Genomic DNA, 14,347 nt, shown 5'->3' with positions numbered 1-14,347 from the left:
TTTAAAGTCTCTGAGATGTTTGTCATCGGGAGTGTGATACCTAAATGTTTCATTACTGCTGCCAGTGGTATCACATAGTGTCAGTGATGTAACACGAGCAGTTTCAGGATAAATAGACTATTCAGGCTGCCTTTGAATATAAAGGTACATGTAATCAAATCATAAACCAGTTATATATAAGCATTCACAGGTCTTTTGGGGTGGTTTTTTAGGGTTTTGTTAGAAATAAGAACGCATTTGAATAGTTGAAACTTAGTTTATGTGTACATTTTAATTGCATGTAACATTTGAACACATGAGCATTTGTCCTTGTTTCCAAGTCATAATGAAGGAAGTATTTTTCCTTCATCTACCTTGAGGTGGTCCAGGATATATCCCGGCGAGAAAACCCTCTCATCAATCTGATAAACTGACCTCCAAAAAACAAAAAGGGTTCCTGTCCAAAACAAGTCCTTGTTGGCGTCAGAATACCTCATGCAGGATGAATTACCGTGACAGTGCCATTTTAGCGTATCTTTAAATAATACATAGGAAATGTTTTGTTTTGGGGTTTTTGTGGAACAAAAGCCATTTTGAACACTGCTTCTGAAGAGTGACATTGTTTCTGTTATATTATCAGTATACATGTTTGCGTCAAGGGACGGTTCATCTAACACTTGAAATGTATGATTATCATCACTGTTATTTACACTCTGAGATGCGAATGACAACGTCTTCCTAAATCGCTTTTCTCCTTTCTTCTGTGATGATATCTGCTATGGAAGATGCTTTCTTATATGGATTGAGGAAACATTTATTTGTGCAATTTGTAAAGTCTGGGGTACGACGATTACACAGCCAGAACTGGATCTTCTAGGTATCAAGACTCCACATTACTGAGAAAAAAAACACACCTTTAGTTGAAAAATATAATCACGATATTTTAGGGGTACAAATTCAAATATAATTTTTTGAAGTAAACGAAATCTTTGCTTAAACCAGGGGAGCAGACGAAGATGTGCCTAAACTATAAGAAATGTCTTGGATGAACAATTATAAAATAACTTTCAAAACATATTTACATAATTTAGCTCCCAGGGTGTACAAGTTTTCATCATGACACTTTCAAGGTATATAAATATAACTTGTTTCATTAAAATAACACCAAATATTTTGATCATGTTTGTTTTGACTGTCAGAACAACGAGGTTTTTCTTCAATAGCATTTTTTTTTTGGTTGAACAAAATCGAGAATTACGTAAAGAGATGGATAGAGTATTCATTCTAGAGCCGTATTGCAATATTATTTTAATCAGAAAGGCATTCAGCATGCAGCTGTAAGACAAAATGTACTCACCGTCGTGTATCGAAGCGAGCTTTATCCGCCATTTTGGTAGTGGTATACGAAGTTCAAGCACGTGTCATACGGTTTAGGTTGGACCCCTTGCAACTGTAACTGTGGTATTGTTGCCCCATCAACTGCTACTGTAATATTGTTATTCCACCAGCTGTCACTGTAATTGTCACAACCATATTTTACTGTAAATATGTTATATTGTATAAGTATTAATGAGATGTAGATAATTGGTATATTGTGTAGATTATGTATTTTACTCAAGTGTTTGTATCGTCCTGACACTGGTTTACGTAAAACGCTGAAAAACTTGAGCAAGACATACACCTGTGGTTCATTTCATATGTGTGTGTTTTACCTGTGTTTACAAAACCACGCTTTTTACATGCGTTACCCGGAGATCTGGAAAGGGACATAAGCGAGGGATAGCTTACACTTCATCACTTTGTAGTTCAAACTCGTTACTGGTATATTATTAGCATTGGCGTTCGAGGTGGGGGATTAGCTAACACCACCCTCCACCCCACCCCCCCACACACACACACCCCACCCCACCCCCCCACCCCCCCCCCCCACACCCCCCCCCCCCCCCCCCCCCCCACCCCCAAAGTGTGGAGCAAACCTTCATATTCTGTTAAAAATGATGGATATGTTTCGGCAAAATGAGCTGGCATGAAAACGTTTCACCATGTATTTCCATAATTTTACTCACAATGTTAGTTATAATCCATGTTAAATGCTTACAGAACCCTACATAGCTGTTGGTAATAATGCAAGTATCAATAAACGTTCTTAATGGCATTTCACTTTAAATCTAACATAATATAAAAAAAGATGGGACGCGTACACGTTAGGGCACCGAGACAACGTATGGTCAAATTTTCAAAACTGTGGACCTATATCGCCTTGTTCCTCCTTTATTAAGACGAGACAAACATGAAAGTATGTCATTATAAGACTGCAGTCTATTGCTTTGATACCGGTGGTAACCAATCAACTTCCAAGCTAGTACTTCCCGTTTTCGTGCAGTTCATACGCCATGAAGAAAATGCTTATTTTTACTAATTTAGTAAATAACTATATTTATTACCACAGTGACCACTCATGACAGGAAAAATATTTTCCATATTTTCTCAATGAGAAATATTCTGCAGTGGTGTGACGTACAATATTACTGGATGATTTGACGCTGACAAACCAATGACTTTGTCGGTACTAAATATAACATCATCACGATTTGGCAAACACACAAAATAACGTCATGTACTTTAATGAGTTTACGTTCACGACTGTTTTAATGTTAAATTTATAACAAAATGTCATTTTAACGCAAATCATTATTTATATTTTAAGCAGAATAACGATAACTTTTGTTTCTAAAAATTATCTGTGAACGTGATTAAAATGCAAAGTTATAGCAATACCAAGAACAGTGTGTAAAGTAGTTTACATTGTTTCTATAGCCTACATGTACGTGTATGTGCGTCTAACATAAAGGCGTTTAGAGAAAACATAGTTGGGGTAATAACTAGAATAACAAACTCGGTACCGGTTATTAGCAAGTGTATGTCCCGAGTGAAATACTTTTCATTTGTCACTCGCTAAAGCTCACGACAACTAAACAGTATTTGACTCGGGACATAAATTTGATAATAATTGGCATCTCGTTTATTATGCTCTATATATCTCAGGCGCTTTGTTGTTCATTCGCCACGAACATAGTGAATAATTTGTTGTGTCAAGGAGTGTATCTAATTATACAGTCGTGCTATGAAGAAAAGGAAAAAGGGCATCTTGTCTAAAACGCACCCCACCCCCACCCTGTATTCGCTTCTGTAGTGGCTTCAAATGATCTCTAAAAATACGTTCACATTTCATGGCTCTGCAATACTGACGTAAAACACGATTTTGCTGACTAAATTATCCATGAAGAAAAGTTACTTTGAGCAAACCCAGCGAAAACCCACCTCAAGGGCAGGTTTAAACAAGTAATAAAATTGTAACCCAGTGTTAAACTAGGGTTATTGAAAACCAGACATGTGAAATGACTCCGGGTTTAACCTAGGTTTAAACCATATGTTTCCAAAACCCACCGATAACCCAGACATATGAAATCGGCCCATTGTGTTACATACTGTGCACGCGCGTCGATGGGTGTGTGTTGACATGTGGTAACTTGGTGTTATGGAAGGGTTTGCCATCAACAACTGGAGTAAGTACGGTTTTGGATTATTTATAAATAGCGTTGTATTATATACTTGGAGTTGCATTGTGTTGTAACTATTTTGTTTTATTTGTAAATTATGGAAACTAGTGTAATTTCTTTTGTACATTATTTTTGTATAAATTAAAGTAACTTAGTTACAAGTGTTAATTACCGATATAGGTTATTATGCGTTTAGTGGTTGTTGGCCTATATCGGACATGTTAACGCAGTCTGATAGTTCATTGTACATATTTGTATACTAGTAATAGTGCAACATATTGGTAATCTGGAATTGTTGTGAGATGTGACGTGTTGTAAATATGCAACCAAAGGATATAGTCATTATTACTGGAAATGTACTTTTTATATGCGGAAACCAGTATGTACGTCATTTTTGCTACACTTTAAAAGTTGGTTAATATAATTAGTCAATATTTATGATCGTGTCAAATGTAGACATTGAATCGTTAACTCATTTCATTTATCAGGTCGATTTTTGGTTTTAAGCTCGTAGTATGATTCTGAGGGTTGCCGGCGGCATTTGTGTCGCCGTTTGAGTCAATGGGGTAGGTGGTCATATTAATGGTGTAACGCCAAAATGGTGTTTACCTTTGTCATGGTTGCAAGGACTGATCGACCTTGTTTGGAGACCGCCACCCTGTTGATGACTGCGACCCTGACTTAGTGGATTTCAAGTATCTGGAGCTTGAAAAGAGTTTGTGGTCTGGTGTCTGGTGTCATGAACTGAACTGTATTCAGTATTTACCAGTGTTTAAATATGACTATATCTAACTATATCTACTGAACTATGATAACTATATTTCTATAAAATCTAAGCTTAACTGTTTTGTTTCTTTGTTATTATTTCTGTTGGGAGATTGTGAAATTAGGGGCCCTTCTTCACGTAGTCGTGACAGTAATGATGTTGTACCACCAACTGTAACTGTAATATTGTTGTTCACCCCACCCCCCACCCCCCACCCCCACCCCCCCCCACACACACACTCAACTGTCAATGTAATAGTGTTGCCCCACCTGTAATATCGTTATGCCAGCAACTGACACTGTAATATTGTTTCCCCACCAACTGTCACTGTAATATTATTTCCCCACCAACTGTCACTGTAATATTGTTTCCCCACCAACTGTCACTGTAATATTGTTTCCCCACCAACTGCCACTGTAATATTGTTTCCCCACCAACTGTCACTGTAATATTGTTGGCCCATCAACTGTAATATTGTTATCCCACCAAGTGTCACTGTAATATTGTTGTCCCACCAACTGTAACTGTAATATTGTTGTCCCACCAATTGTAACTGTAATATTGTTGTCCCACCAAATGTAACTGTAATATTGTTGTCTCACAAAATGTCACTGTAATATTGGTGTCCTACTAAATGTAACTGTAACTGTTGTCCCAATGTCACTGTAATGATCCACCAACTACCACTGTATTATTGTTGTTCCCAACGTTAACATAAACATCAATAAATATTGTTTAACAAAATATTGTTGTCTCACAAACTGTCACTGTAATATTGCTCCACCAACTGTAACATTGTTATCCCTCCAACTGTAACTGTAATTGTCACTGTGATAGTGTTGTCCCGCCAACTGTAACTGTAATATCGTTGTCCCACCAAATGTCACAGTAATATTGGTGTCCCACCAATTGTCACTGTAATATAGTTGTCCCACGGTCACTGTAATGATCCACCAACTGCCACTGTAAAATTGTTGTCCCCAACGTTAGCATAAACATCAATAAATATTGTTTAAAAAATGTTGTTGTCCCACAAACAGTCACTGTAATATTGCCCCACCAACTGTAACATTGTTGTCCAACAAACAGTAACTGGAATTGTCACTGTGATAATGTTGTCCCACCAACTGTGGCTGTAATATTGTTGTCCCACTAACTGTAGATGTAATATTGTTGTCCCACTAACTGTAGGAGTAATATTGTTGCCCCACCAACTGTAACTGTAATATTGTTGTCCCACCAACTGTAGCTGTAATATTGTTGTCCCACCAACTGTAACTGTAATATTGTTGTCCCACCAACTGTAACTGTAATACTATTGACCCACCAGCTGTAACTGTAATACTGTTGTCCCACCAACTGTAACTGCAATATTGGTGTCCCACCAACTGTAACTGTAATATTGTTGTCCTACCAATTGTAACTGTAATACTGTTGTCTCACCAACTGTAACTGTAATATTGTTGTCCTACCAACTGTAACTGTAATACTGTTGTGTCACCAACTGTAACTGTAATATTGTTGTCCCACCAACTGTAACTGTAATATTGTTGTCCCACCAACTGTAACTGTAATATTGTTGTCCCACCAACTGTAACTGTAATACTGTTGTCTCACCAACTGTAACTGTAATACTATTGTCTCACCAACTGTAACTGTAATATTGTTGTCTCACCAACTGTAACTGTAATATTGTTGTCCCACCAACTGTAACTGTAATATTGTTGTCCCACCAACTGTAACTGTAATACTGTTGTCTCACCAACTGTAACTGTAATATTGTTGTCCCACCAACTGTAACTGTAATACTGTTGTCTCACCAACCGTAACTGTAATATTGTTGTCCCACCAACTGTAACTGTAATATTGTTGTCCCACCAATTGTCACTGTAATATTGTCGTAGCATTCCATAATGAAAGAAAACAAAAACAAAACGTTTCTTATTATTTAATATGTATTTACTTCTATTATTCTCATTATTGTTTATATTACTCAAAAGTATTCTTTTAAGACATTTTCTAAATTAATAAACAATAATAGCTTGCTATATAAATTGGATGGATGATATTTATTACAGACTTACATAATAATTATTATTCCGGACACATAAGCTCAGATATGCGACTATAACATTTTCTTCACCATGAGTTGCGTATATTCAATAAAAGTTTTAATCAACGTGTCGTGCCCAGGGAATCTAGTCTGATTACTACATGGGTTCGTGGTGTCCAGCACACACTGGAATTACTGTTCAGTGTTTATTTACAAAAAAAAAGACCGGAAAACTCCACGACAGCATTATAACGTTAAATTAACAATAACAATAATTGTATAGAAGAATGTTCTCATTTACACACATACATCATTAAGCGCTCTGCTGTCTGAGCTAAATCCCTCCTCATAACGACAATATCTATAAAAACATCAGTAATGGCTGTAGTAGGAGAGAATTTTGAACACAAGTGAAAACACAACTTTCTGCTACCACGATATACAAAGAGAAACAGGTGTGCGCGTTTGTGTTGGGGGTAAGCACGCACAATACTGCAGTCTCACAGAACACACGTGAACACACAAAATTAAACCAGTTTAATGAGCCAATTTAACTTGATTAACTACATACTTGAGTCCATTAGATTACTAAGATATTTTATAGGGCCGTATCTAATGAAGGTGGGGTGGCTTCCATTTTTAGTTTAAAATACCATTTTTGTTCAGAAAGAAAACATTCTATGTGTCTATGACCTTGATCTTTTCCACAGCTACCTGGTTACTGTGAGCTACAAACAGCTCCATTCTGGTATGGATTTATAAAAATCCTCAGTAATATATCCACAACTGATGCGAGAACTAGCTGCAGCAAAACTTTCATCATTATTCATCACATAACTTCATCAGCACCGTGGTAAGGAGCCATTTAAAAAGAGTGTAACCACACAGCAGGGGCACAAATAGAATAAGATAAGACTGCCCTTTTACCAAATATACCAAATATAATACTACAATAAGATAACACTTCTATTCTAATTAAATAATTCAGTACAAAGCAAACAAAAAAACAAGAAAAAAAGTCCAAACTACAATAAATCTATAGTGACGTCAATGACAGTATAACACTTTCCCATAGGTGTTGGAAATTACCAGCAGTTGCGGGAAGGCAAACTATATATATTAAGTCACCTTGTAACTGGAGGGTGCATAATCTTCAGTTAGGTGGGTAGTGACCAGCTATCCTCCTATTTCTCACGTCTGCGTTTACGTAAAAATTAAAAAAGACAGCTATAATGTGATGGGTTTCTAAGGTGTATAGAACGATTTATTAATATCTGTTATTTACAAAAGGTGGAGAAAAAAAAACAGCTATAGTAGTTTCAATATATCTTTAGTTTACAATGAATTAAGGCAAATTATTGCCATTAGAATTACCATATTATGAGTAACTTCATTACTGTTGTTTTTATTTGGAATTCCTATTTTTACATTCATATTTGTGCAAGTATCTTAGTATGTACATGTAATATGCATGTATATATTTAGCTGTGTGCGTGAATGTGCGAAGAAAAATACAAATTAAAAATACTTAACAACATAAAATATGATATCACTGCATTTACAATGTTTTGCAAGGTTCACGTGCAATTTCTGTCTTGTTGGCAATAGAAACTGATATTTCAATATGTAAACCATAGCTTCATATTCACGCTGGTGGCAAGTACCTGAAACAACGGCTTGGTTATCCAAGGTTTCACGTCCCTTCTGGTGATAAAATAAACTCAAATTATAGTATGGTAAACCAAAACTACACCTCCCTTCTGAGGAGCATGAGATCTTCAAAAACACGAACAGTTGACAACATTTCTGGTCACAATAGAAACATAAATTAGAGTACGGTAAACCAGGGCTTGAAACTCCCTTCAGGCGGCAATGGAAACTGAAAAAAAGGGAAACATTTAACATTAAAACTGTGAAGGAAATGAACTTTCAATGCCAAACTAAACACTTAACACACAGCAACATGACAATAAATATTTCTTAAGCTAAAATAAAACCAAAAGAAAACTATTTGAGGATGATTATGTTATGGAAATCGTATTGCTCGTCATTTTACATATTTGACCAGATTCGTAATGTTTTGGTGGCCATGACACCATGGTGATATACAGAACCGTGAAATGTAGTGTGGTCCAGTAAGGCTAAACATAGGAAATTATGCAGAGAATTTTCCTTCCATGCCAGTTCTGCAAAACTGCACGTCTACATGAGCAAAGACATGTTGTCACATTAAAAGTACTCTCTCATCTTACAACACTAAATGATATTTCTGTCTTAAACTTACTTCCTCTTTTCAAAAAGTAATTATTTTTCAAATGTACACATATAAAATGTAATTATGAGCGTATATATAGCGACCTACAAATTAGCGGTGCACTCCATAACCCAAAATTAAAAAATCCTATACAGAGACAAGTAAATACTTGTATGTATTCATGAATCAGCTGAAGAGTTCTGAAGTTTCACACATTCAAACTATCAACAGAATGCATTTCAGAAACAAGCTTACAAAAATGGCAGTAATATCAGAATTTGTTTTTGTAATACTCGGTAATATAAAGGTACTGTATTAAATTCAACAGGTTATTAGGACAATCAAGATCATGTTAGATATGCAGAAATAAATAGTTTAAGCAAGAAGCGGCATATTTCAACAGAAGTACCATAAAATGTTCATCACAGTCCAATTATTAGTTCCGAACGCATTGCATTTGATTGTGAAATCTCATTTTAATATTATAGACTGTTTAAGCATCAGCGAGAGTATACAAATCCACGAAATATTCCTACGCATTTACCTATTCAATGAATAATCTGAAAAGTTACATTAATACAGTGAAGTTATATTGTGACCAATTTATCAAACACCATGAAATAGATAAAGTTTTGGTTTAAAAACAGAAATGATGACAAATAGATGATACTATGTGTCTGGCCATATTAGATACCATTTCCAAAGTTATTTTAAAACATATATAATGAGTGAAATAGAATTGGATACATTTTTAAACGAGTTGTAACATAAATGGTATCTCACATACACGAATGTAGTATTCTATTTTTTACAAATCCTGAAAAAACCCTCGAGAAAACTTGAGGTGTTTTCTCTTTTATGGATACATTTCTTGTCCTCAAACAAGTGCACCCCCCACCCTACTGCTAGTATTCTGGTCCAAACATCCCAACAGCGAATGGGATGGCCTAAATTCTTCTACGGCATGTTCCCTCTAGTACAGGTCACGTGACTGTAACTTCCTTCTTTTTCCCTGATCCCATCGCACGGAGAACAGGAATCATGGTGGCTCAGGCGAGAATCAATTCTTGAGGACAAGTAATGTATTAATAAAAGAGAAAACACCTCAAGTTTTCTCCATTTCTTTTCAACATTACCTGTCTTCAAGACTGGAAATAGTCGGACAGTGGAATAATAGGCCGACCATTGCAAGCCCCCACCCCACCCCACTCCGTAGGATGCCCGTTACAGACCAATGCAGATGATGTTGGCATCCGTAAGTAATGGCATGCACGACTCTAAAGTACTGGAAGCGGACCAGTAGCCAGTAAGCCATATCTCAAGCAGGTTCTGATAGGGTGGGAAGGCATAGCCATCATGGAATGCAGGTGTTAGGTAACCTCCCAATGCATTAGAGTGTTAATAAAAACATCAACAACGTTATGGGTGCATCCACCAGAACATTGAACTAAACAGCCCCCTGTGTTTTCTTTCTAGTACGCCAAAGATCTGTTAGTTCAATTAAGGAAACGTTACACCAATGTGCAGTGCAAAAGGGTAATGTTATCCGGACAATTGTTCTGTCACCAAACCAGTGTGTGAACTTCAGAATGGTGCAGCAACAATGTCAAGGCGAGTCGTCAGGTGGCGATTCGTTGGACATCTCGGGGTGCAGGCCAAGAATCTGACAGAACATCAGCATGAGACGTACAACTGCAGCTGACACTGAACGCATGTCGCGAACAGGTCGACGTATGGTGTCCAAAGCTGGCACACATGCCCCCCGGAAGGCATCAGGGTTGAGCATCCACTCAGTGGCTTGCGAAGTGGATGGTCAGGACAACGTGTCAGCCAGAACATGCGCCACCCCTGGAATTGATGGCTCTAAAGTGCAGAAGGATGGCCTCTACCAAATCAACCAGGCCATAGGTGTGACGGACCAGGCTGCTGGAATGTGTTCTGCCCTGCCGATTGATTGAAGATGTAGCTATCACGGTGTCAATGGTTACCATGAGTTGACTGATACAACTGCTGACGCCAATGAGGGACAGCATTGAAAACGGCTAGGCAATCTAACACATTGGTGTGAAGACGTCTAGTCTGAAGACCATCACCCCAGAGTGTTGAAATGAGCTCCCCAACTTTCCAGTGATGCATCGACGAACAGATGTTGAGTTGTTTAAAAACGGCCTCAAAGAGACACTACTAATGGAGACTGGACCGGAGGTTGTTGAGAAAGTTGATCAGCAATCCGTGGTTGTTCAAAGTGAAGACTTGATGACGACAAATGTAGATGGCCATGAGTATCAGGGTTAGGGTACCCAACAGGTGTTGTCAAAAGTTGAATGTCATAGGTTCTGCCAGGACTGAATACTGCAGACTGAACCTTGTCTCATCTGACGGAGGGAACCTATACTATTCCCAGGTCCATACACAGCAGGGCTCAAATGAATCGACAGTCCAGCGAAGACGTGGCAAGAACTGAAGATGGAGTCAACATGAACAGCTAACGTCATCTTGCTATCGCACTTCATGAGACAGTAGTGGTGCAGGAACCAGGACATCGAAGCAGTGATCCTGTTACATAGTCAACAGTTACTGATGGCTATATTCCCGAGACACGTGGATGTGAAACAATGCAAACAGCTAACGGCTGGTATCCATGGCAGTCACACCACCCGATGCGAGGCAGCAGCAAAGAAAATCTTCTCAGCATCAGACATAAACGCTGGCGGTAACCACAGTGAACGTCAGTGGGTTGATAATCCACAATGGACCATAGTAAAATGGTCGTGGTAAAAAAAACACGAACCGCATAATGGGAATTTGATAACTTCCAGAGACAGCGGAAGTAGCGACTGACTTACAACACCAACGGATGTAGTGATCGACATGCTGGATATTTCGGTAACTTCATCGAGCAACAGACGGACCAATGCATGGGGTCGCAACACAGTTGACCAGTCCAGCATACTGTCTTCAGCACCAAACCAGAACGCTTGTAACTTCGAACCGATGACATCAAGTGAAACTCTCATGACGACTTCCCCCAGCTGGCTGCATGGCGAAGACTGTGTAGCAAGGTTTACCCCAAACTCACTGAGTTGTTATGGTAACCTATACAGAAGCTGTAACTGGAACTGCAGCTGGAAGAGCAACCCAAACAGAAGTTGTGAAATAAAGGAATCATCCTTCCACCACAACAGCAATAGTGGCGAACTGACGATCAACAGGTGATCTGTAAAAACTGGACGTCACAGAAAATAAGCTGTCAGGTAATGTGTTGGGGTCACTCATAGACAAAGGACTGTATCAGGAATCTAGTGTAGACATATCGATACCAGCGGAATCCGTCAAACCATGTGAAGGTTGAAAGGAAGCTGGATCCACTTGTCGTCATGGAAGTCTGACTAGCAGAAGACCATGGAGAGTGGCTAACCATGGCGAACCGGACCGTGGAAAACCGTATACAGGCATTCTAATCAGTTGCGCCGGAGGGCCGTGGTGATCCAGAATGTGTACAGTCCCATCAAGACTCGTCATCCATCCGAGAAGCTTGATCTATACTGCGGAGCTGGTGTTTATGACTGCGATGAGTAGTGGACAGCTGGCTCGTCTCTCGAGATGAGTGTGATGATCGACTCGATGTCGCAGAATCCCGTGGTTTCACAGGTACCGTATCGCCCAAACCCACGGTTGTAGCAAACACCATTGGAAGAAACCGAAGCAGCTGGTCAGTGGAAGCCGACGGACTAGCACCTATGGCGTCATTCAAGATCGGGAAGGTATCTTGAAGCATAATCAGTAGTATCTGCTTCAAGAATTCAGACACGAATCAACAATGGAAGGTTGCATTGCAGAGCTGGAGCCGTTGTAAACTCGGCCTTCTTAGCCCACACGCCTAGGACACGAAGATACGGTTTGAACTCAAAGGCAAATAAAGAACATATCTCCCATCTATCTCGCACAGCGATCAACAGCCTGGACAGAGATCACGGAGGTCGAAACCTGTCTTAACTTCTAGTAACTGAACAAGATCACACAACACGAAAAGTATTAACAGCTGACATTGTTAACTAATCTTTAATGATAAAGAAAACAATAGAAGTCTGCAGAAGTTGACCGGCATACATAACAATTAAAAACTGTGCACTTGTTTGAGGACAGGTAATGTTGAAAAGAAAAGTTTTTAAAACTATATAATTAATAAGACCTCAACTTTAGTCACAATGTCTCAACAAGTGTCAGAAGGCCTTAATCAGTCAAATTTAGTAAATTTGTAATTTTCGACATGCTAGTTAAATAGGTTATGGAATTTGGACATCAAGGGTATTCTTATATCATTATTTAGACTGTAATTTTTTGGTAAATTATCAAAATTGCTTTGATTACCAGTCACACATGACACCAATTTGCCTTCAGAATAAAAGTGATTCCGGAGACAAATCAATTTAATTTGCCAACTTCTGTTAGGGAATAACATTTTGGGAATTTCAATTATTGGTTTTGAATTTGTATAATAAGTGTTTTCTTATGCTTACTCGCATTCAAGTGGCCAGGTTCAAGTCACCAGGTCTATGCCTTAAATGTCAGCATGATTTGATGTTCTCAGCATGTGGTTGAGTTTCTGGTTTCCCAGGCGTGCATATATAACATGTTCCGAAATTAGTAAATTTAAAAGAAGTGAAGTTAAAAAGAAACTGAGGTTGAGGTCAGATTATCTTCATTCTCTGGATGCTGGGGTGTCGTTAAACATTCATTCATTCATTCACTCTACAGCCACTCACCTGCTGAGTGAACCTGTCTGTACACGCCATCCTGATATCTGCCGCTGTAGCCGGACTGTTGAGTCGGAGTGGTGCTGAACACCCAGCATCCTCTCGTGCTGATTTTATTGCATCCACAATTGCAAAGAATGCAGAGGAGGCCAGAAACAAAGGGGGTTCGCCTATTGCCTGTAAAACAGACAATCAATAGGTATAAAAGTTCTGAAATTCTTAATATGGAAATGGCTATTCTCAATGCATTGTTATAGTTAGGCTTCATATATATAAATATATTTATAACGTTTATCTGTTGAATTCTTGTAGTTTTCCGTTCGTATTTAAGGATTGTTTCGATGATAATGACAATAAATGTTTTGTCAGTACATGTATTTATAATGAATGTTATATTATATCTATTATTGAAAATGTTTTAATGTGTTTTTACTCTTTTCTTTCTTTTGTTTTTTGCCATACATGAGATTACCGTCAAATTTGACTCGTTAAAAATCAGGTAGTGTAAAATATGTTCCATAATTTCAGGTTTTTACAGTTATATTATACATTACTTAGACTACATTTTCTTGTTTCTGTTTTACCAGTTTTTAACCTGTGTAAACTGTATTCATCATTTTGTCGCCTGGGCCAGCTTTCTTATCGTCCTGTTATTTCTAGAACCTGATCAAAATATATTTTATGAGAAAAGGAAAACTGACGTTCCTCGACACTAGAATTAGTGACTGTTAGGCCTCAGGCGTTTCATGTTTGTTGATAAAAACCAGGTATTACTAATACAACACCAGCTATTAAAACAACCACAATCTGTTCATGTGTGTTGATAAAAACCAGGTATTACTAATACAACAGCAGTTATTAAAGCAACCACAATCTGTTCATGTGTGTTGATAAAAACCAGGTATTACTAATAGAACACCAGCTATTAAAGCAACCACAATCTGTTCATGTGTGTTGATAAAAACCAGGTATTACTAA

The 14,347-nt window shown here is 38.1% G+C and overlaps 1 protein-coding gene across 2 annotated transcripts in view; it reads right to left on the bottom strand.

Moving 5' to 3' along the window:
• Positions 1-250: 250 nt before the first annotated feature.
• Positions 251-14,347, bottom strand: part of LOC121370649 (xanthine dehydrogenase/oxidase-like) — a 104,053-nt gene continuing 89,956 nt past the window's right edge. The window contains exons 34-37 of one of the 2 annotated variants that reach the window (XR_005957711.1): positions 13,379-13,546; positions 8,023-8,237; positions 1,337-1,493; positions 251-875 (exon numbers count right to left, since the gene is read on the bottom strand). Coding sequence is in view for 1 of the 2 variants with exons in the window: in XM_041496028.1 (XP_041351962.1) it covers positions 8,187-8,237; positions 13,379-13,546 (219 nt within the window). In the remaining variant the exon portion in view is untranslated. Of the gene's footprint in view, positions 876-1,336; positions 1,494-6,240; positions 8,238-13,378; positions 13,547-14,347 lie in introns of those variants that run through there. The other variant, XM_041496028.1, reaches the window with a different exon arrangement.

This window comes from Gigantopelta aegis, chromosome 4, assembly GCF_016097555.1.
Source record: "Gigantopelta aegis isolate Gae_Host chromosome 4, Gae_host_genome, whole genome shotgun sequence".
Lineage (NCBI taxonomy): Eukaryota > Metazoa > Mollusca > Gastropoda > Neomphalida > Peltospiridae > Gigantopelta > Gigantopelta aegis.
The sequence above is the reverse complement of the archived record's forward strand: the minus strand, read 5'-3'. Positions and strand labels throughout refer to the sequence as shown.